Source organism: Pieris napi, chromosome 4, assembly GCF_905475465.1.
Source record: "Pieris napi chromosome 4, ilPieNapi1.2, whole genome shotgun sequence".
Classification (NCBI taxonomy): Eukaryota; Metazoa; Arthropoda; class Insecta; order Lepidoptera; family Pieridae; genus Pieris; species Pieris napi.
The window spans coordinates 12,342,106-12,366,483 of NC_062237.1; the positions used below are offsets into that span (position 1 = coordinate 12,342,106).

The window sequence follows — 24,378 nt, forward strand, 5'->3', positions numbered from 1 at the left end:
TGAGATGCGGGGTCAATAATCAAACCTTAGATAACCGCTTAAATTGCCAAAGCGAAGTATCACGTAACTCTATTAGATATGTACGAGAATATCGTAATTCTTGAATTCAAGTCAAGCGTGGTAATCCTTCACGCTTAATGTCACCTTATACGAGTATATTGTGGGTCTTTACAATCTGAACATAATCTGACATTGGTATAAGCTATACCTACATTTTGTTACGTAGTACGGTCTATGTTGGTACAAGGACGTGTTCTGTAAATGGGCTGAAGTTCATCGGTTAAGGACCTACGAAGACGCAAGCGTTTTGGCTTATCGATAACATTTTTCTGTATTTAATATGACAATGGCTTTCATTCCTATAAATTGAATAATGATATGAGCCGATTAAAAAATTAAATTTTAAATTATTATTATTATTTTTTTTTTTTTATTTATAATGCTACAAATGTAATTATTATTATTTTTTTTTTGTATCTCACACACTGTTTTGTTGTGTTTTTTTTTTAAATTTTATTACTCTTTAATGTTAATATTCTATGGTTTCGATATTTGTAAATATGTGAGGAACATGTATACTAACTTTTTTAGTATAGTAGTTTATTCTAAGAGTACATTGTCTTCACATATAATTATTTAACAAATGTAACAAAATATTGTAAACCTATTTTAAAAGAGTAAGTGTGGAGTTTCTTGCCCATTCTTCTCCACACGAAACTACCTTTTGGAAGGGGCAACTAGAATCTTCTTTATATATTTTTTTTGACGTTCAAAAGTGCCATTTTAGATGGTTTAATTGAAATAAATGATCTTTGACTTTGAAAGAAGTCACCACATTGAGCCGTTTCATATCCCCTATTTTGGTACAAACTGCTCGAAATATTATATTTACATATAATGTAAATCTGTATTAAGGAGTACGTGAGCTTCGGTTATTGCCATATTATCATCTCCAAACGCGTATTTTCGAAGGAAGTAAGCAAGTCGAAAGGATTTTGAAGATCACATAAAAAACACAATTACACTCCCCATACATTGCACATTCCCATAAACACCTCACTTGTTAATACATAACGTTCGTCATATATATGTCGCAGCTAACTAGCTTAATTAGCCGTTAAATTACAGCCTAGCCTTTTAACTAAACAGCGCCGTTTAACTAGCGGCCTAAAAGATATTCAGCCGTAGTGTTTGCCGTTCAATTAACAGGCTAGCCGTTTGTAAATTAATAGACAAAAAGAAGAAAAATTTAAAAAAAATCAAACAAATTTTAAAATCTTTTTATATTTTAAGAACATGATTGGATGAATTAAGAACAAATATTTGTGTAATTAGCACAAAACTACCGGCCTGAAAGATATTGAACCAATCAGCTAGGCAAATGACATGGATCGATGACGTTTCATTACTTGCCTAGCCTGCTGCCAGCCAGCCAGTTTATTAAATGTTGTAACACACACAACGGCTGAATATCTTTCAGGCCGTTACTTAAACGGCGCCGTTTAGTTAAAAGGCTAGGCTGTTAATTGAACGGCTAATTAAGCTAGTCGGCTGCGACATATATATGATATAATCCGTTTTGGCTATATTTTTAATTTAATAATTATAAATATTATTTATAGTTTTAAAACTGGTGTTGGCATACGCATGCTCTTGTCTTAATTTTTTAATCCAATAGATTTCTTTTACTGTATTCATATATGAAAGAATCTGAAAGAAATGTATTTAAATATAAATGCCGATTTTATTTTTATATTCCGTATAGACAAAATAACTACTGCGTGATATTGTTTTCTATATCTAAGCAGAATATTATTCTGTCCTTATCCAGTGATGTCCCAAATATGTCTCAAGTGATTCCCACCCACATTATACTGCACATGATTCACAGTGACGAGCTCTCGTACAATAAAGCCGCCGGGAAAATTGATCTCATGAAATTGAGGAAATAATTAGCATTCCAGCACAAGTTGAATGCAACACAGAGACTCGTGTAACGATAGAGTATTAAGTTTTAAAAAGGGATTAAATAATATTTAAATTAATCTTTAAAATATACCAATTTTTGTAAATATAATTACAATATTGGTCAATAGTACAATGCTTTATAAATTACAGTTTCTAATTAATAAGATATTTTGGAAGCATATAATATATTTATTTTAATTTGTAGATGTCGCATCTTTGACGTAGGCTTCCTATTTGTGCAAAGTAATAGCTAATGTTTATCGGGAAATAGTACATATATAGCGATCGGAGATCTGTAGCTGGTCTTACGATCTTATATAAATTGTTATATGGTAAAATATGGAACAGCAACAGGACAGTAACATTGTCGTCCCTTATTTATTCCCAAAGTTTAATTTCAACAGAATATATCAAATTCCGTCTGCAAAAACTAACCTACGAGTTCAGGCACCTTTCATTCGAGTTCTTAGCGAATATAACGGAATAAACAGTACTTATCCGAAGCTTGATATATTCGGTAGTGGGCTGATCAATAATTGTTATATTATATACAATTCATGTGTCACAATGTTCGTTCCCATACTTCTCCGAAACGGCTTGACCGATTCTTATGAAATTGTTTATGCATATTCAGTAAGTCTGAGTATCGGCTACTATCTATTTTTCAAACGCTTAAGTGATGAGGGGTGTCCACCACAAAAAGTTTTTTTTAGTTTTTAGACAATTTTTTTTTATAATTTTTTTATAATTCATCATACAAAAATACATACAACCCCTAACATTCACCCCTCTACGATCAACACCTATTTTTCATTTGTTAATTAAAAACTTAAGACTTGAACTCTGAGGTTTATGTAGAGAAAAATTCACAGAAAAACCTAAAAAGTTTTCATTCCGGAAAACCGAACAGTCTCTAGCAAAATATTCCATGTTGGTATAGTACTAAAAAGGTAGGCTAAGTAAAATCACATTAAGGAGAAACGTTGTTCGCGCGGACAGCTAGTATTTCATAAAAGCTAGCTTGTAACATATACTCCAGGTACAGCATTATGTATTATGTGGTGAACTTAAATAAATATATCAAAACATAAGTGCATATATTCGAGCTATTTAAAACTACTTAGCGTGAGTAATCAATCCCAACTTTCTCTATTGAAATAGAAACTACGCTGCATTTAATATAAACAGAAACGTGATTAAGAGCATAATATTCTAGTAGTTGATGTACCTCGTTAATGCTAGCAATGAATCATACAAATTGCTTCTAATAGGATGGACTGGCATTCATCTAAACTCTAAAGGTTGCACAGTCAAAAACAGTCGTCGATTTAATACCTTTTTTCATTACGTGTGTTTGATGTAGGTTAATTGTCTAATTAATTAAATATAAATAGAAGATGGGCTTCGAGTAGAAGACGGAAATATTAATTTATTTTTTAAGTTAATATTAAATGAACGACTCGGATATTCTTCGATATACTTATACGACTTGTTGCTTTAAGCTATAAAAATGTTTTATTTTTCTCTCTGTTGTAAGGTTTTCGTTTTATATTTTTTTAACTCTTTACTTTATAAGGAATTTCCCAAGGCGATATGGTTAATAATCCCCTTAGTGGTTTTATGGTGTTTTCTGTACTTCATCATCGGCCTCTTTATTTGTTACATTTCTGGATTTAGTCCTCCATTTTTCTCCAGTACACTCTGTACTTTATTATGTTTGAGTAATAATACAAAAAGTAAGAATCCAAATGAGATTTGGTGATCTACGCGTTACCTACTCTAATATATGATCTATTACAATATTGTTAAAATACTATATAATATATTATATAGACCAATTTTGTTATTAAGTTTCGGACAAATTTTTTTTGTTCCATCAGCATCCACTTCTCGCTTCGCTTTAAATCTCTTCGACTCATTGCGCTGGCAGAGTTTATATAGTACATAATGGCAAAGTACATAATGGTGAAAAAAGACTGCATTTTTTTTTGTTAATTGTATCTTTCTTTGACTATAACTGTTAGGCCCACTATCACTACATATCTATACTTATTTATATTAGTTATTTTATAATCGAAGTTATCCAATTTTGTAATATAATATCAGCCCACGTCGACTTAGGTATTAACACACGCTGACTATTTCCTGTCCGATGCATTACGTGGCTATGCACACTTGCAAAGGTGTTAGTTTCTTTTGGCATAGCCTTGAACATTTGCAAGTATTGCGATTTTATATTATAATGTATAGAAGTTTTCAATTATTCGTAGCACCTAGATAAACACCTCGTTTGTTTCTCATATAACAAAATCAGCCTTTTTGAGTCGAGTCTTCCGACTACCTTGGTTGGTCATTCTAGAATCTAGTCTGTGTTCTAAGTTTCTCGTTAATTGATCCGGAATCAAATAAAATTTTGTTGCTATGTTACCGTTCTTTAGATATACCTTTTATATCACTTGTATGACTACACAGTAAGACTTAAATCAGACGATTTTTCTTTGTTGTCGTTTAACTGGATTATTTGTGAGATAATCTCTCGTAAATTACTGGCCCATCTCCAAGGAATCTTTTTTTAATGTGCAGAACGCCATCTCGCGGTTTCGTATTAGATTATTTTCGTAACCCTACTTCCGGATTTATTTCGGTTATCATTTGTATATGAAGCACGCAGGTTTGATGCCCAAAATCGGAGGTGTATTGACTATTGTGATGGGAATGCATATTACTGTTTAATTTATTCCTTTTGTATCTGTCATTGGGTTATATAGATATTGCGATTTATATTTCTCGACAATTTCTTTTTGCATTGTGTAACAAGATTCTTTATGATGCTTCTATTCAAATGTGTCAATTATATAAAAAATACTAACACTGAGACATATAGGGTCTTTATGTAAAAACATATTTGTGAAATTGCACGGTTTTAAACACTCACTATATAATTTGATAGAACTGGATAAAAGAATACTTTTGAGTTAAATTAGATTAATTTATGAATATGGAGTTTACTATTATGTGCTTAATACAAAATGCTTGGTTTTTATATATATGTATCCTATATTATTATTATAGACAATTCAAAGTGTTGGCTTGATGTTTTCAGCGAGCGATTCTCATCCTAGAGTTCGTGCTATGTGCGCATTTAACACTTGCTCGTACGGTGAAGAAAAGTATCGTGAGGAAACTGGCATGTCATAGACCTGAAAAAGGCGGCGGCATGTGTCACCAGGATTAAAATATCCTATTAGAAAAAAGCAAACGATCACTAAACAGACTGAAACAAACAGAAATCTGAGGCTCACATTTAGAAATATTGTAGCGCCACTGGGTTTTTTAATTATATTTTTACATATAAAAAACATTAAATTGTTCATTGGTAAAGTTAGAAGAAATAACAGGTAAAAATACACACGTCGTTCTTTGTAATCCTAATAGGATCGTTGTTAATGTAATGAAGCTTGGTCAGTACGTCATCAGTCCTGGCAACCATTGTTTGCCATATATAAATATAGCAGGAATTCATACATGAATTAAAATTCACTTTGGAGTCATATTGTAATAAGCGAAGTTATGACAGATTGCAAGTTATGGCATGTCTTGAGGAGTTCCAAATTAGTAATATGCGTAGAATTGGCTTCCTATACCTCTATGTGGGGTAGAGGGTGTCTCCATAGCGTTCAGTATTGAGTCACGTATAGTGTCCAAGTCTTCCCGGCCCTCTTAGCTCCATCTGCAACTGTTTGCTTGCAGCCAGGTTTGCTTCGAGATGGTTACGCTTCCACAAAAGTATTAAGAGTTTAAGTCTATACACATACATATTACTATAATCCTTAAAGCTCACCATACATGCACTTTGTTGTTAAAAAATATTATAAAGCAGGCTAATGTTAGCGGTATCTATAGGCTTACATTCTTATAGTGTGATGTACTCTTGCGATGTGTAGCCATGTTAGCCAAACTAGATCCTAGTGGTAACTTAGTATCAAATGTTTTTACCCTTATTTGTAATTTTCTAATTTAATATTGACGCAACGTGTTGCCATAACCATTATTTATTTTGTAGTTAAAAACCTATGCCTATTGACAACAAAAATAACTTTATTGTCGTAGACGAAATCAACGCGTAGTAAAGAATAATTTGTAATTTTTCAGGTCAACAGTCGGCATGGGCTTCACGAGTGTGGGTCTCCAGCACTCGCGTTCGGCGGTGCTGCATGCACAAGTTCCGCCGCACTACCGACCCGTGATGCCGTCTCATGCGCTACTGGGCAGTGCATCCAGTGGAAATGTTCCTCATACTACGGTATGTCTAGCTTTATAAACTAATCGTCTACAAACTTTTTTGAAGTTCCAGCTATCTCTTTAGCCTTAGGCCCGGCGCCCATTATCGGCATCGGCAAGGAAAAGGATCCTTCGGCAACCTACATGCACAATATCGGCAATTATGCTTTGGCATGCTGCAACGTTCTTAGGGATGACGAAGCGTCCTTAAGGATGCCGCACCGTCCTGTAGCTTGCCGAAGCGTCTAAATATCGTATTATACAAACTATCCCCCGAGTGTTGCCTCGGCGCCGGCGGCGTACCGAAGGTTGCCCAAGCATCCCGAAGCGGTATTTTTGTTATTACGATCACATATCACGGAAATTTCTACTTTATTGCCATTATGTTATAGTATATTGCTATTTGCCACCTAAAATCCTCAGTGGTACCGATGCCGATAATGGGCGCCGGGCAACGCAAAAGAGACAACTTTTATACTTAAATTTTTATTTGTCCCGAATTTTTTATTCTACGAAACAGGGGGCAAAAGGGATGGAGGCTCACCTGATGTTAAGTGATAAGTCGCCCATGGACACTCAATGCCAGAGGACTCGCGAATGCGTTGCCGGCCTTTAAATATTGTCTATGTTTAAAATTTACTTATAAATGAAATCGAATTCTGATAATGCCGAGAATGTATTACGTGTTTTTTGAATTGTAATTTAAATAACGCCTATTTGATTGACAGGTATTTGCATTGTATTTTTTATCAGGCGTTTTAAAATCAGCACATTAATGCATAGCTTATAAAACAAGATCATTATTTTTATATTGATCGTTCAATATCTTGAGATTATTTTTATTAATAATGACTAAGAAAGCGTATTCTTAAAATTTCAGGCTGGCCCTCGGGTCCACTTCAAACTGCAGCCCCAGCAGATTATCCAGGAGAAGAAGAAGTCTCCACCGTCCTCCCTCAGCAACGGGAACGGGAAGAGTATTCGTCCGCAATCGTATACGCCTGGGCTGAAGCGGTCCAAGTCTTTAACCTCAGCGGACACTTTGGCCAGTGGTATGGCTGCGTTGGGTCTGGCTGCTGATGCAGGGGACCTTGGCACCTTCCCGCCAGAGATACAAGAATGTATCGATAAGGCACTGGAAGGTGAGACAGATGGTTTGTAGACTTTCATTGTTCCTGCACAGAGGGTGGACGGAACACTTGTATATTATGCAACGGAGGTTTGGTGATGGTATTGTCTTTAATCGACTTCAAAGGGCTTTTGTTGTTTTTTTTTTGTTTCCCAATTCGAAAAAGGAAGATTTTTTTACATAATTTTAACGGAACTCAAAGGCCGGCAACGTAGCCACTAAAATGGGTGTTCATGGGCTAGGCTGTTTGCCGGTATACCTACTATAAAAAAAAAGAAACGAGGATTTCTTTACATTTTCTAAACACAGTTGCAGTGATTTGAGTTTTTTTTTATAGTAACATATGATGGCGACCGTTTTGAAGTCGGTTATTGGTTTTTTAAAAGGAATTGTGTTGTTTTAGTAAAGTCGTTTTCGGGGGTAAGAGGTGAATGGATTCTTATTGATTAAATTTTGTTGATTTGTAAGACATAGTACTAGTACACTGTTAGATATTATAAGTTTATTACGCTTTTACTGCTGAAGGAATTATTAGTTTTTTTATTAAAAAGTTAGTAGACTAAGTATGAATTGTAAATAAATTTTTAAAAAGTTTTAAAAGCCGGCAACGCACTCGCGAGCACTCTGACATTAAGTGTCCGTAGGCGGTGGTATCACTTAAAAGCAGGTGAGCTGCCCGTGACCTGTTCTATAAAAAAGGCAGTCTGTAAAGTCGGTTTACGGATGATAGTTTAATGTGAAAACGTCATAACAAAACATTGATGCGGCGCAAGCGTACAATGAGCGTAACGGGACAATGAGTCATGCTTTTTCGTGCGTACGGCCGGCTTTCATCGATTTATTAGACGTTGTCACGTCAAAAAAATCTTAAAAATATGATACTAATGTTCATATGTGTACATTACCTACATAAATAAATGAAAATTGATTGGCCTCTAAAGGTTCAAACCTAGGACCGGGAGCCAATAAAGCTTTCCATTTGCTATGGTGATGGAAAACATCCATGAGACCCAAAATTCGGCTGCCATAAAGGGTTGTTTATACCAGATTATTTTTTAATAGTTTTTAACCGTGCAAATCTCTATAGTTATTTTTATTTTGGAAGATCCAAACGCGGTATGTGCTCGAACTCTAATGGATGCCGTGGGTCATCTCGTGAGTCGCGCAGTGGAGTCTCCGCGATACGCCTTGCCGGCCGCAAGACGCTGCATTGCTGTCGTTGAACGGGAACAGACTGAGACCTTCTTGGAGTCTCTGCTCAACACGTGCCAGCAGTGGTACCATGACCGGGAGAAGGTGATCCTAGCTTGATTTAAAATGTTATCGGTTACTGATTTGAACGTTTACACATACACAATTTACAAAATAATTACTATAATGGATATTACTGTTAAGAAAATTGCCCTTAAACTTAGAAAAAGATTTTAGGTTATTTAATAAAGACTATCAAAATATGTATTATTAAACTTAACCACTCCAACTCTTTAAAATTGTGTCTATGTCGCAACCAACTACATAGTTTAAAAAGCCGTTCCATCAACTGCCTAGCCTCTTAACTGAACAGCGCTGTTTAACTAGCGGCCTGAAATATATTTAGCCAATTTATCAAACAGCTAGGCAAATGACATGGATTGATGACATTTTATTACTTGCCATTGACTGTTAATTTAAATTCAGTTCCACTTTCTGCCACTCTCAAACTCGAAACGAAACTTTTCACACTGTCAATATGGCGTCGCCAAACCACAATTTGATGGTGTTTTCCAAATTTTTATGAAAAACAACAAGTACAATGGAAGAGTGCAGTGACAATAATAATGTGAATTTAGCTTTGATTAACTCAAGCAATTTATTTTTTAAAGAAATATTTTTTTCCGTCAGATCTTTCATATCTTTTATTCACTCTATCGTACGAATGGCCTAAGCATTAGCCAGCCAATTTATTAAATGTTGTTACAATCGCTACGGCTGAAATTTCAGGCCGCTAGTTAAACGGCGCTGTTTAGTTAAAAGGCTGGGCTGTAAATTGAACACCTTATTAAGCTTGTTGGCTTCGACATTACTTTGAATACAGACAGTGCGTTAATAAAAATAAATGTGTTTATGAATAAGATATATTATAATGAATACATTCATGTTAAGCATGTTCGACTGTGAATCAATTGCGATTGTGATTTAAATTTAATTGAAATAAAAATATCTATGGTAAGCCCTGATTATTAAATTGAATTCCAGTTACTAGGAACGATAGTTGGCGGAGGGCGTCCACGTCTCATGGCGTTCCTGTCATTCCTTCTCGAGATGTACTGTCAGTTGCGTCGTCGCGCCATTCATCGGCGCGGGGCGAGTGCGCAGCCCGGACAAGTCCTTTTGACACTGATTTGCAAATGCTGCGAGGATTGTATTCGCCAGCCCGTGCCTTCACCCAGTGATGTGAGTAGTTGTCCCTTGAAATATATAATTATTCATTAAGAAATTCATCTAATTTTACAGTAATGAGTTGACAAAGTATCAACATGAAACGTAATACGTCTGCATGGAATATTTGTTTAAATTTAATTTTGCCATATAATTGTTATTCGCTAAAAAGTAGTGTCTCAATCTCGTGGTAAATTTTATTGGTCTGGCGTTTTTTTTTTACATATCATTTAGTGATCTGTGTATTACATACATCTTGTGTGTAATCATTCTTTTTACCGATTCCACGATCTGTCCATATATACATATAAAAAAAAATCCCTTTATTTTATCTAAGTTTAAAACGAATACTTTTTCCCATTACAGACTGAGAATCTCTTCTTCGTGCTTACGTATATCGGCCGTGATTTAGAAACCCAGCTTCCTGGTGACTTGGAGCGTCTCCTAACAGCTGTGCGCGATGCCTTCATCAACACAGCTGCAGCGCCCTCTATCAGACGCACATTACTCCAGCTTATTGAATTACACGCTTCTCGCTGGCAACTCCCGGGATGTGCCGTCCTCTATTATTATCCCTCCTCGAAATAACAGTGCCTAAGGTTATAAAATACATTTTCCAAATATGCTAGTATTGAAATTACAGTTTTTGGCACGATAAAGCCATTTTGAATAAATGTTGCCGTAATAAAAAAAAAATAAAAAAATTTGACATGGTAACACTAAATTATCAATTTGTGCCAAAATTTCGCACTTTACACTAATGTTTGAGGAGGGGTCAGGCAAAGGTGACAAGCATTTCTTTGGTTTGACTATTGTGATCTTAGTAGTGTTTCGTTAGTTTTTAGTCAATACAACTTAATCAGGCGAATGTTGCTTTAAGCTCAAGTGCCTTGTTAGTTTGTGCATTTTCACTACTTTCAAAATTTCTTGTAATTAGCTTTGAAAGTGTGAAAGTGTTGTAGATTTAATATTGACTAGTTTTAAGGTGAAATTTATTTGAGCGATATATGCCTACAAGTATTACAGTGTACGTAAAGTAGTTATTGACAAATTAACGGTGTACACTACTGTACGAACTTCGCATAGTACTTCGTGCATTGTAGCCTTTTGTCGTCTCTAACACTAGTACGGTAGGTGTTAACTTTGCTTCTGTATCTACCCTCGCTTCTTTGGTAGTTTATTTTTAAGGTATTACCTATTTTTGCTGTCAATACCTATTAAAGTCGACTCATTATGGGCTGAGACTTCGGGTCATAAATCACATTTATCTGTCCGTCGCGCTCGCACTTACAGGTCTTATGGAGCGGTGTAGTGATGTGCTTAGAATTGTAGAGATGCATATCGATAACGGTTATATATGATCGATATTTAAATTCTTTTTTTAAAACAGGAACACATTTACAGCCCGAGCTTGAGCGTTGAGGGGGCACCATTTAGTTTATTTAAAACCACGATGGAAAATAAATTCTCCATTGTGCGTATTGCTAGCGAAGCGTATGTCATGTAATGAGTGTATCAACCAATCAGAAGTCAAAGTGCATGCGGCAGGTAGCTAAGTATCGATAACGGGTTGCATTGCGTGCACATTTCTACTGTCAGTGACATTTATTACCTGACGACTCAGCTTAAAATGCGTCGACTATAGCATAATAAGCAAGATAACTTATCGAAATGACTGAGTCTCAGCAGAAAGCCTGTGCGATGTGAAGCTGTATCTGATGTCTTTTTTCTTCTCACCAAAGACTGCATCCACTTTTTCAAGTTTGATTGTGTAGCTGGACCAAATTTACGTTAAACAAAAAATAATGTAGAAATATAAAATATTTTGTAATTTTAAATGTTTGTCTAACTCAACACTTTATTCCCAGACGTAATGTAAGCCTGAACGTAATGTTTAGTTTTTGAATGTGTGATCAAATTACAACAATATAGTTATTTTTTAAGAATTAACAGAGACGATGTCTTGTTGCATATTAGCAATTTTATGTTGCGATAATTTTCTATAAAAATTATAAAAGAACAAAAAAAGGTGCTAACAGATTATTGGTGTATTTTAATTTAGTTATCGTATCGGATACGGGCAATACAAATATACTTTCGTTACAATAATTATTGTAATACTGTATTTACACAAAATAAAGCATAAAATTATATCCAATTTGTGTTTTTTTATTGTGAAAACCCTTTCATTTTTTCTATTATCGATTTTAACTCGACTATTTAGTCTTCTTATAATGGATCACTGTATATCACCATCGTTAGTTGTTTGTCCTACTATTTTTGTGACATTTTGGTCTTTTTCGAAATTATTTATTAGCTGAAACTAAAAATGGATTTAGACTCGTGGGATCACTACAATTACTCCTGAGTTTTTGATATGTTATCATTAGACTGTATATGCAAAAAAAGGAAAAGTTCTGTGATGCAAAGTGTAATTTATAATTCGTTTAACAACTGTAGGTACTTTTTTTTAATGCAGTGTCGCACGTGGTGTTGCGTGCCTCGAAAGTTGTGATTTTTTTAATTTTTTTAGGTATTCTGTGTATTTTGAAGCCACGGATTGTACTAAAACATTTTTTACATAGGTCACAGGTCAAGTTATCCATATGTAGCTACACTCCGCGATTTTGAAAAAGTACCAAATAAATACACTTAAAATAGGACAACAAAAATAAACATGTCATTTTTGCCGATGAGTAGGGATGCCTACAAACTCAAATTTAAAGTGGTACATGTATGTATCTTATGTTCCATAATAAACATATTTTATTTCATAAATAACCATGTACATGACAATAATGGATATACAAAGAAACTATGAAATATATAAAATGCACAAGTGGGAACATAAGTAGGAGTATAAGCACACGCACAAATTTAACCGCACAGAGAAAACACAGTTCAGGTTTAGAATGAAGCAAATCTTGTCTGGCCACTATTTATTTGCCCGTTTCTCAGACTTAGCACAACCCAAAATTTTCTCATTTGATGTTTTTCTTAATTTAATTTTTATTTATTTTGTTAATTTCCACGCATTATATTTCAACATTTTCATTCTGTTCTATTTTATTTTTGTTAAATGACATTCTCAGGTAATCTGTCACTTTATGTCTAGCGTCATGCGTCGCTTTGATTTGTATGTCAAAGATAACATAAACTGCCCTAGATCAAATGACATTTGTCAGTTGTCAATGTAGTAATGTGTCGCGTTTACTACAGAGCCCGCTTACCGCGTCAGTCATTCACACTTCACAGTTAGGTATTCAGTGTTTTGCTTTGTATTGAGTAGAGAATGTAGTCGAATGGTACTTTGATCGAAGTATAAACATCTATGCGCGTGCGGATGTGCCTCGCCTTTGCTTTGTCCAGTGTCGCTTAATTGAGACAGACTGTTTATAACGAATAATGTGACTAGTTTTCTTAGAAATGATGTTTCGTCTGTGATAAACATAAATGTTTTTGTGATGAGTGTTCATTAAGTTAGTGGTGTGTAAAATGGGTTTAATAACATCCCGTGAACAAACCATGTTGGATGGACCAGTCACTACAACAAAAAGCCACCATGTACGGCAACCGTCCACCAGAAATCGGACAAAACCTCCGATGCCAGATAGAGATGAATTGGAGAATAGATTCATCAAGGTTCTGGTAAGTTTCAATTGTTTCTTTACGATACCGGCATTTTTGTTTACAAACATGTTTTTATTTAACAATGAAACGCACCGTTATACCGAATATCATGCGCAAACTAAAATGTAAAGTCACAATTTATTAGATTTAAACACATCATTTCTAATTCAAAATGATCGAGAAATCGTTTACTACTAAGTTTTAAATTATTTTTCACTTTTAATAAAAAGAATGAGATGAGATAATAAAAACAATAAGTGTTTTTTTGATTGCAAGATTTAAATTACACATTATACAGAATTTATCCATTATTTCCTATTACAAAATGTCTTCCTGTTATATCTTATCAACATTGTGTCAATGTGCTAGTGCGGGGTTGAATGCAACTTCCTGTCTTTATCTCCTGTGTTGACTTAAATATAACAAACATTAAACTTTAAATGGAGGCAAAAAGCTCATGGAAAATTCAAACTCTAAAATATCCATGCATAATTTATTATACCCCATAAAATTAGTAAAAATATTCTTATTAAAATGGGTAAAAACCATTAAATACATATTTTAAACAAACTCAATAAATGTGCTTCAGGCAAAGTAGGGTGATCACCTACTTGCCTATAAAGAAAAATGAAACAGAAATCTGAGGCACAGACCTAAGGTAGTGGGTTTTAAGAAAAAAATTGTCTTATTAGAACAAAGATTTTATTTTAGGATTACAATAATCTTCAGTAGCTGTAGTAGTTTTTAAGTTTAGTTAAACTAATTAATTAGTTTATTAAATATAACTTAAATATATTTAGGTGCACAACATTAATGTTTTGGGAAGAATATTGTTTGTGTGGTCTAATTGTTATAAGACAATTATAATATTTTAAAAATTATTTCTTAAAAAAAATATGGGGCTCAGCTTCGTCTAGTATGGATTTATATTCAAAACACCAATCACAATCAGAGAACCGCTGTAAATTATAATAATTATATTTGCCTTCAAATTCCTTTTGATTCAAATTAATTATGCCTTCAGATTTCAGGCAATCAAGGAAATATATTCTATATTTGGCTTGTGACTTAAGTCATACATATAAACAGGAAACTTGTTGGTCCCCTGACATTAATAGTTAAATTGCTAAATGTTGGTCATACTCTGAATGTCTATGAGTGGTCAAATTAGGGTTAACGGGAGACCTTGACTGCAATTAGTTTTGTGCCAGTACACACTGCTGTTTTCTATGAAATAGATGAGGAAATATTGATATTTATTTCGTTTTCTTGGAGTTAAGTTGAAAAATATAAATTTTCTTAATTCCTCTTTTCTTATTAAGTGTCTAATACAGAGTGTTGTACACTGTACAACATACTATACTGACTAATTGTGAAACTTTAATAGGTAATAATATAAAGTAACTTTTAAATTAATTTTTATCAATTGAAGCATATGTCAGTGGTCTTCCCTTATACAAAAACCTACGCATATAAAATTTACTTGACCTCTGTTTATTTAATTTACACATTATTTTTGCTTAAATTAAAACGTCCTTTGAAAATTTAATATAAAGTTTGTCATTGTCTGTTTATTTGTAAATTTCCTGTTATGTGACTCACAATCAAACCCGCTGACCTTGTGTTACGGTTCTATAAATATGTCCATATCTGATTGTTTTTCACGGTTTTAACAATAGAATAAATTATTCATAAGCAATAAAAAATAATATGAATTGTAAATTTGTAGTTTTTTCCTTTTGAGTTTTTACTTTTTTTTATATTCATGTAAACAGTTGGGTAGGATTTGCATTCTTTGTCATGTCAACATTTAATCAAGACACTATAATACAATTATTTAAATTAGGAGTGCACAAATGTATTAAGTAGCTAGAATTTTAAACCCCTTAAAGACAAAAATTATAAAACGTAAACGTAAATTATATAACTTGTACTGTAATATCCCGTTTAAGCCATTTGTAAAGGTATCAACGCTAAACTTTGGCAATTGTTTATAATGTCCTTGTATGAGACGACACATATACTTACTACATTATCAGAACGATGCTCAAGAGTGATTTCCCAGCGGTTCTCAGAAGAGAACTTGAAAAAGTTGATAGCCAATCAACGTCGTTTTAAATCTTAATTAAATTGAATTAAAAAGTGCGTACATCCGCTCGTTTAGAAAGTCGAAAAAAAGATTCAATTGCCTGATTAAAGTTTAACCTTACAAGTGCTTCGTACAAAAAGCTGGTTTCACTCGAACGGTTGTTTGTAAGGTGCCAATTAGTTTCTTGTGACAGACTCATCCATGATCATGCTTCTGTGTTCACCGTTGGCACCTATCACCATTAGGGCGTGAGTAAACGAGTACTGCTTCCTTTGTATTAGAATTTTAGTTGAAGATTGGTAAATTGGCGTGAGGGAGAGTGCCTTTTCTTATCAGGCTACTCTTAGACCTAAGCCATTTTCAAATTGTTGTTCGGATTAATACCTGTAGCTGAGTTTCATCATCGGAATACTAAATACCATCCGTATCACCTCGACATCCGTCGTTCCACAACTGAGCGATTTTTAAGGCAGTTTTTGCCGCGCACCACCAGCTGCTCACTGAAGTAATTCCGAAACAATTCGACTTAGCTCAAGAAAAGAGCGTACCAATTCTTAAGTGGTCGGCAGCGCGCTTGCGAACCTTCTGTCAGTGCGAGTGTCCACGGGCGGCGGTATCACTTAAAATCAGGTAAAGCTTCTGCCCGTTTGCCTCGTGAAATATAAAAATAAACTGTTTTAAAAACACTGCTTTGCCCCCCTTCCTTGACACTACATATGGACATATTTCTTTTAAATGAAGAGGTTTTAATGAGAATTTATTTCGATTATTATTATAAAAGACACAATATTATTTATTTTGTGTCTTTTGACTTTCGAAATAAAGGATGATTATTATAATGAAGTAATATATATATACATTTAATGGGTAAACACTAAACATATAAACAATACGTTTTACAGTTGTCACAGTTGGCGACATTCCATCTTTGTTCCTAGCATAGAATGCTAATTGATACAAAATATTACATAATTATAATCAATAAATCATTTAATAGCAAAAGCCATGTGGCTGTAGATGTCTACACTACTTATGTGCTTAACATTTCTACTGAATTGAGTTCAGTATTAAGACGTAAAAAACTAACATTATTCTCTAACAACCGTGTATAATTTAAAGGTGGTCCGAGCCCAACGTCTCGCATGCCTTTGTAGCATGCGTGATTCCACTTAGTTTCGCACGCAGTGAGCACACGACAGCCGATGATTGTATTGAGCAAAAACACCGTCATTTAATCATGTTTTGACACATTAATGAAAACAATCATGCGCAGGAATCACTTAATAGACGTTAACAATGTTTGTATTGTCTTTGGTTGTCGTTACATTTGAATACAGATTAATCTTCAGTGTAAACTCTTTATAACGAATTTCAAGGGACCGAGCATATTTTCGTTATTGAAAGTAATCGTTGTACGGAGGGAAGAGGAAAATAAAAACAAATTTAACCAATTACTTGTTACGTAATTGGTTAGATTTGTAAAATTATAAGGTTAAATACGTAAAATTACGTGTTAATGCAATTAACAATAACAAAGGCGAGAAGACTGTTTATGACCACAAGTGTCTTTCTTAGAAATTTCGGCATCTCAATAGTATTGTAAGCTGATTATAAAAACAATTACACTTAAGTATGTTGTTGATGTATGAAAATATTTATTCGTAATATAAAATGGCTGTTGTGTTATAAACTGTGTATTAATGTATGAGTTGTGTGAAACCAAACAAATTCAATGCATTTTTACGTTATAGAGAGTTTTTTGGCTGTACGGTGGTTATGACGTTATATAGAATGTATTAAGAATTTTCTATATAACTCGAAGTTTTAAGTACTTTTGTTTGGTACCCAACGTGTTTGTTTGTAATTCGATACAGTAACTCTCAGTAACTGAAGAGCGGATGTCTCAACCTACAAAATCTCAGTATTGTCGTCTAGACTGCAATCGTGAAGTCAATTAAAAATATACAAAAGAAATGCTTCTAATTAAACATTTACTGCCAGTTCTAAGGCGTAAAACGGAACTGGCAAGGAACTCTCCGCTTCTTTTGTCTCTCCATACATCATGCTCGTTGTGACATCTTTAAGGGAATAATAATAATGAAAACCAAATAAGGAAAACGTTTAACCTCGACCCGTAATATTCAATATTTATTCCTTGTCAGCAAATTTAGCGACATTCTAATGTTAATATAATTTAGAGTGATAAATACTAGGAAAAGTTGCGATATATTTTTTAAATAATCATAATAAACATTTTGCAACATTGCAAGTGAATAGGTCAGATATTATCCTACACCTACGTTTAAAATAAACTCGTAAAACAAGTACAGCTTACGGCGAAGACGTGTTGAAAATAAAGTTGATACATGCGGTTTTAGTCTTGATATTAAGTAAAAAAAAGGCCTATATAGGCTCTTAAAGTGGATATATTATCGTAAAATAACTAAGCTACAAAAATATTTGTCTATGTTTATTAATAAAAAAAAATATCACACAAAGCTCAGCGAACGTATTACTAAAATTGTATTTCATACTTTATATTTAAATTTTATGAATGGATTTAAATATATATATAGTTATGTATTTATCCATTATAAATCGGCAATCGAAATTAAATTCTTGCAATTTAATTTTTTTAAATGTCTTCCGGTTTTTTATTGTTTTGTTTATTAAGAATAAGTTTGTTTTGTTAATTTTTCTTGGATACCTTCTGCTTTAAAAAAATACCAATTGGTTGACTAAAAGCGTTGTCATGGTCAGACAAATAAGTAGTTTTATATACATTTCCTTTATAAACATATTGTGTCGAGTAGAGATTTTTTTTACACAGCTGTCAAATTACGACTTATTTTATTGTTCTAGATGAAGCTAATTTTTGTTTAGAATTTCATTATAACTTTCATTAAATACGATTAATTATGTATATTTTATTGAATGAAGTTTCGTGTGCTTAAAATTTTGTAATGTTGCAGTTTTAATGTTAGCTACGTTCGCATTTATAATATTTATAACATAGTTAACGGTTTTTAAAGGGTCTTTGATGACAGGATAAATTGAGCTCTATTACCGTGTGTTAAAGGTGTATGTTTTGCTTTGTCGTACTCAAGGGGAAAGTGCACCGGAGGTTGTTTAGGGGAATGTTTTTTTTTCAGCAGACTTTGTCATTGAAAGCTGACGCAGAATCACTTCCAGCTAATGTTGATATATGAATATTTAAACACTGACGTTAAAGTCTAAACATATAATAAGCATATAGGCTAAATATAAACTCTTCTCCATAGTCTAACTAGCTATTTCCCACGCGTTGTTATATGACCCCAAAAAGCGTCGTTTTTGGTCCTTAAGATATCTTATATTATAATAAGTAAAGAACAATTTGAGGACGTATTCATTTGTATAACAAACATGTACCGATATTGTGTACATTATGTGTTTAATATTATATATGTACTTTATTATATTTTATTTAATGTTTCTCGACGTTATCGTATTGGCATAGTCTGTAAAGATAATGTATGTATTTCTGTTATAAATAAATAAAATGTTTTTAGCTTTAATGTCCCGTAGAAAACGTAGACAGTAGACAAACAGTGAAATCGATTATTTTCTGCAGTCTACTATCGTCGCAATGCAACAATTTGTACTAACGAATATAAGCTTTGGCCGTCTGCTATCACACGGTTTTGAGGTAGGTTTGGTTTGAGTCACGATAAAACATATGTAGGGCACAGAGTATGTTTTATGAGTAATTTAAAGCAAAACTAATAAACCTTGGTGCCTCTTGAGTACGCGCAAAATAAAGATTTACAAATGTCGCAGATATGTAGTATGGGGATGTTGCTTGGGATTTTATCTTTTTCCACTTATAAGCGGAAATTACTAGATTTTTTTCGAAATATATTACATATTTTTAAATCAAATTAAAATGACGGGATGGTTAAAGTAATACGACAATATTCCGACAATAGCTAGTGACGCATTGCGTACATTATTCGTGAATTTGCATTTGTCCAGTAGTGCTTGAATTAAACTGTCTTGTATGGACTTTGAAATTCTCGCGTATATTTATTTTAAAATACTATGGCGTACTTTACACAATAAAATTGCGTTGAATAAAAAAATATAATGTGTTAATGCGCTTGCGTAAAAAAGAATATTTAGTTTTATTTTTCGAGCTGGTTTTTAAAAATACCTAAATAAAGAATGATGAAATAATACATTTCTAGATATAAACTTTGACTATGAGTTATGATTTTAGACGGACGGGAGTCGGGGATACTTTCTCGATAGTTGGGTGGATTAATAGAAGACTGTTTTTATATTATAGACTCTTTGACATTGTATGCTAGTAGATAAAGAGAAAGGACACGTTGTGGTCCGGAACATGGAAATAATAAATGTGAATCGATTGATATGAAGAGGCTCGCAAGTGTTTTGCCGGCCTTTTAAGAAATATTCGGAAATATATCAGTGGGCTACCTGCTAGTCTGGATTAGATTCGTAAGGTTATTAATGGGCAGGTAAAAAGATTAAACGACCATGTATGGTGATTATTATGAGAGTTCTGGGTCTCTGGCGGCACTGTTCTCACTTTAGTATACAGGGCTAACAAGGCTAACGTATAAAAAATAAGGAAACTAGGTCTACGCTTTTTCTACCCGATCTAAAAGCTATATAGATATAACAAATTGTTTTTCTACTTAACCGTGTGACGATTAACATTGTATTTATAAACAATAATTATGTTATCCATGATATTATCTAAACATGTATGATCAACTCCTCTCAGGGAATGCAATTATAAAATATTTATGCAACAGTAGCTACGGACTCGACAGTGTATCGATTTACAGTGAGAAATGTAAAAAGTATTTTCCGTTTTTACTAGAACTATCTATTTTCTATTCGGTTAAACGTATGCCTTAATCTCAATAATATCTTGTCATAATAAAAGTAAATTAATATGATATATATCCGGTGATCCCAGAGCTGGTGTTTTTCACTCTCAACGAATAAGTATCGGAATACAGGTAGTGCCCATTAAAAGTAAATACCGCAACTGCTGGCACAAAATTTGTTATTTAATTATAAGTATTACTAAATCTTAATTTCTTATTTTTTTAATTTTTATTACTATGAAATTTGTTATTAAATTATTTAAATTTAACAAAATGAACACTAAAGTTTATATGTAAATTAAACTCAAAATAAATTTTTATGTATTTTTTACGTTAAATATTTACTGTTATTATATATATTTAATGTTTTGCCATTTTTAATTATTATTGTTATTAGTCTATACATTATTTTCTGTCTGGAATGAAAGGAATGTCCTATTCTTTTCCAGCAGTTTTTTTGATTTTAAATTGAAACATGTGAATGTGTCCATTGCCTTAGGATTATATTAAATAAACTATGTAGGCCAGTTACTAGTAGCAGATTAAGAGATTTTAAATGCCGGCAACGCACTCGCGAGCCTTCTGTTCACTTACCATTATATGATGCCTGCTCGTTTACCCAGTTCTATAAAAAAAACGATTCAATACTAAAATGCATATTGCATATTCTTCACTATAATTTCTATATAATGTGTTTTACGATACACGGGCTCAATAGGTGTTATGGAATGCGCTCCGGCGATGTGTGTGCAGATTACATTGAACATAATGTAGTTATCGAAGAAAACACTATATAATTTAAAACGTTCTTTTTTATTAAAATTACTTTGAATTATAGTTAAAATATCGTTCAATAACTCAGCGTAATTTACAGCAGTTTTTTCCGTGCACCACTAGGTACTTTGTGGAGCTGCCCACTGAAGTATTTCCGAACCAATAATTAAAGGGCCGGCAACGCACTCGTGTGTGCCATCTGGCATTGACAGTATCCATGGGCGGCCATATTGCTTAACATCGGGAGAGCCTCCTGCCCGTTTGCCCCCTTAAAGTGTTGTAATGTAATGCGGTATATATAATATGTACTTACTATATATAGCATATAAGCTAAGCTCTCATATATTTATACTTGTAAAGATAAAAAATGTGTGTTATGTACACTCCTTAGAAGTTATACATCTTTGGCGTAAAAAGATAAAAATCTTTTCAAAAATGTTATTCTACGTTTGTAGAAAAAACGGCACTAACAATAGAAAAAATGTTGACTATACCTAACTTCAGGGTGTCGGTTTTTTGTGACGCTGTGCTCGCGCATCGTAAAAATTTACTCTCAACATTTTTCCCTAACGCGCCAAAAGAAGTATAACTTTAAAACTGTGTTTTATATTTAATATTGTATTAGAGGTATACTATTGTAAATATGACAGGAAAATTCCGTTAATTCTTAAGGTCAATTAGGTTCAACAATAATAAGTAGGTCACAAATCTCAATACGATTCTTGTATTGATCTCGACTTTAGATAACCCTAATTATTTTTATAGCTTTTAACCTGCGCAAGACATTGTACTTGAAACACGCTTTAGTCACAATGAACTGTCCTAAAAATTCCTAAAAGACTTCCTATTGTGATTGCTTGCCGTCCACTCTTTTGTTCTCTGTGCTACCCCATTTATTTTTAGTTTGAATAACTAAATCTCGGCATGTCCTGAGTTTCATCATCGGACGTCGAGGCAGAATACGAAATTCCACGAGCGTTTTTCAAGGCATTTTTTGCCGCGCACCACCACTATGTGGAACAAGCTGCCCACTGAAGTATTTCCGAACCAATTCGACTTAGGGTCCTTCAAGAAAAGAGCGTACCAATTCTTAAAAGGCCGGCAACGCACTCGAGCCCTCTGGCATTGAGAGTGTCCTTGGGCGGCGGTATCACTTAACATCAGGTGAGCCTCCTGCCCGTTTGCCACCCGTTCTATTAAAAAAAAATTCAAAAATGCAAATCTCATCTAAAGATTGCATAGTTACCAGGTAGTTTACCTCATTGTTAAATCTAGTTTATTGTTAAAACCTTTCGAATCATTATAACTTTAGTTTTATCTATTTTATAAGTTTTTAAAAAAGCAAAACGGCTGAAAACGTGTCTAGTTATAAGTTTGTTATATTCTAGGGAATAATGTACACTGGGTATGTAGTACTATACATTTTTGTGAAACAAAATAAAGATATTTTTTTAATTTTTTTATTTAAAGAAAATTTTTTTTTAATAAAATTTAATAAAGAATTACAATTACAACTATGCTTCGTCATTTGATTCGACTAATCTATAGCCGTTTTGGGTCACGTGACTGCCGTATAAATCAATATTTTGGAGGAGTTTTTGATAAATTAATCATTATTTACTAGTTATAAAACCCTTTTCAAAATGTTTTATACAAATTATTATCAATAACACTATTCATACCTATTGCCAAATAGCATGTTAAAACGTTAGACAATTTTAATTTACGTAATTTTTATGGAAAATCCCACATTTCCCACAGGTATACGTCATGTAAAGTGCGACTAACAGTTTGTTTGTGCACACACCGTGACGGTCTAGATCGCAAGGTCACTCTCGGTCTTACTGACCCACAATGCATCCTGAGTTATAAAATTGCCACAATTTCTTATGTAATTAGAAATGCTTCCATGCTTCCTGCTGATAGGGGACAAATCTTTGTTTTTAATTTATTTTTTTATCATTTATTACTTAAGATGTCATGTGGAACATGGTGTAATGGTTGCAGCTCCATACAAACGTTATGTAAAACAAAAAACTTGGCGATTGAAAAGAGTGGCGGAGAGTTGTCAGTTCTTCTCTTCCGCTCTACGCCCTTGATTTGAGAACTGGCAGTTAATGTAAAATTAGAAGCATTTAATGTATATTTCTTTTTTGACGTTCATAAGTGTACATTGTGTTACATATATGAATAAATGATTTTCACTATTGACTTTTGTTTATGTAGTGACAATTTGCTCATGTACCTTAGTTATAGGATAAGATTCAAAAACACTAACACTAAGATTGATTTACGTACCTACGTCAAAAATGTATTGGATTTTATCATGCGCGAGCTATCTCGTACTTAGTACTTAGTTTCGGCTCCGAATATTCTCCCTTAATATTCAAGTTTTCAAGACAAAAATATATTAATAGACTTAACCATATAAAAACTTTTAAAGAAAACACTTTTTTACCGGATTGAAGTGATGTTTAAAAAAAAATTAATTATGTAAAATAATTATAAGTTTATAAATAATCATAAGTTAAATCCGGTAAAAAAGTGTTTTCTTTAAATGTGTAAAGGTTATGTCAATAAAAGACAATACCATATAAAAACTTAATTAACATCTTAATTAAACTAACACGTGGGTAAAAATAATACATGGTTCGTTTCATTTTAATAGACAAAAAATTAAAAACGTGGTCTATCTATGTAAATATGATATGGTCTATATGTTACATACCTCTTAACGTTCAAAGGACACAATTGATTTAATTATGTTTATGTATGTTTTGTAATGTTTTATTGTGCGTATCATTATTATTGTGTTCAATGGGCGTGAAGTTGAAAACTGACCTCAATTTAAAGACCTTAAGGAAATAATGTTGCTCTGTATTGTAGAAATTCTTCGTTTTTTCTCTCAAAAAAAAATCAAAATCTTTTATTCATATAGGTAACACAATGTACACTTATGAACGTCAAAAAAGAAATATACGTTAAATGCTTCTAATTTTACATTTAATGCCAGTTCTCAAATCAAGGCCGTAGAGCGGACTCTTTTTAATCGCCAAGTTTTTTATTTTACACAATGTTTGTAAGGAACTGCAACCATTACACCATGTTCCGCATGACATCTTAAGTAATTAATAATAATAACATAAATTAAAAACAAAGACTTGTCCCCTATCAGCAGGAGGTATGGTGAA

At 33.2% G+C, this 24,378-nt stretch overlaps 2 protein-coding genes across 7 annotated transcripts in view; both read left to right on the forward strand.

The window, feature by feature from the left end:
* The window catches only part of LOC125048552, a 28,401-nt gene extending 16,447 nt beyond the window's left edge, over positions 1-11,954 (forward strand). For 4 of the 5 annotated variants that reach the window (XM_047647266.1, XM_047647268.1, XM_047647269.1 and 1 more), the window contains 5 exons: positions 6,121-6,271; positions 7,130-7,403; positions 8,484-8,674; positions 9,614-9,811; positions 10,163-11,954. In XM_047647266.1, coding sequence (XP_047503222.1) covers positions 6,121-6,271; positions 7,130-7,403; positions 8,484-8,674; positions 9,614-9,811; positions 10,163-10,384 — 1,036 coding nt within the window. In that variant the 3' untranslated portion in view covers positions 10,385-11,954. The remainder of the gene's footprint in view (positions 1-6,120; positions 6,272-7,129; positions 7,404-8,483; positions 8,675-9,613; positions 9,812-10,162) is intronic. The other variant, XM_047647267.1, reaches the window with a different exon arrangement.
* Positions 11,955-13,010: 1,056 nt separating this feature from the next.
* LOC125049191 (formin-like protein) overlaps positions 13,011-24,378 on the forward strand; it is an 86,846-nt gene continuing 75,478 nt past the window's right edge. The window contains exon 1 of one of the 2 annotated variants that reach the window (XM_047648336.1): positions 13,011-13,444. In XM_047648336.1, the coding sequence (XP_047504292.1) occupies positions 13,292-13,444 (153 nt within the window). In that variant the 5' untranslated portion in view covers positions 13,011-13,291. The remainder of the gene's footprint in view (positions 13,445-24,378) is intronic. The other variant, XM_047648335.1, reaches the window with a different exon arrangement.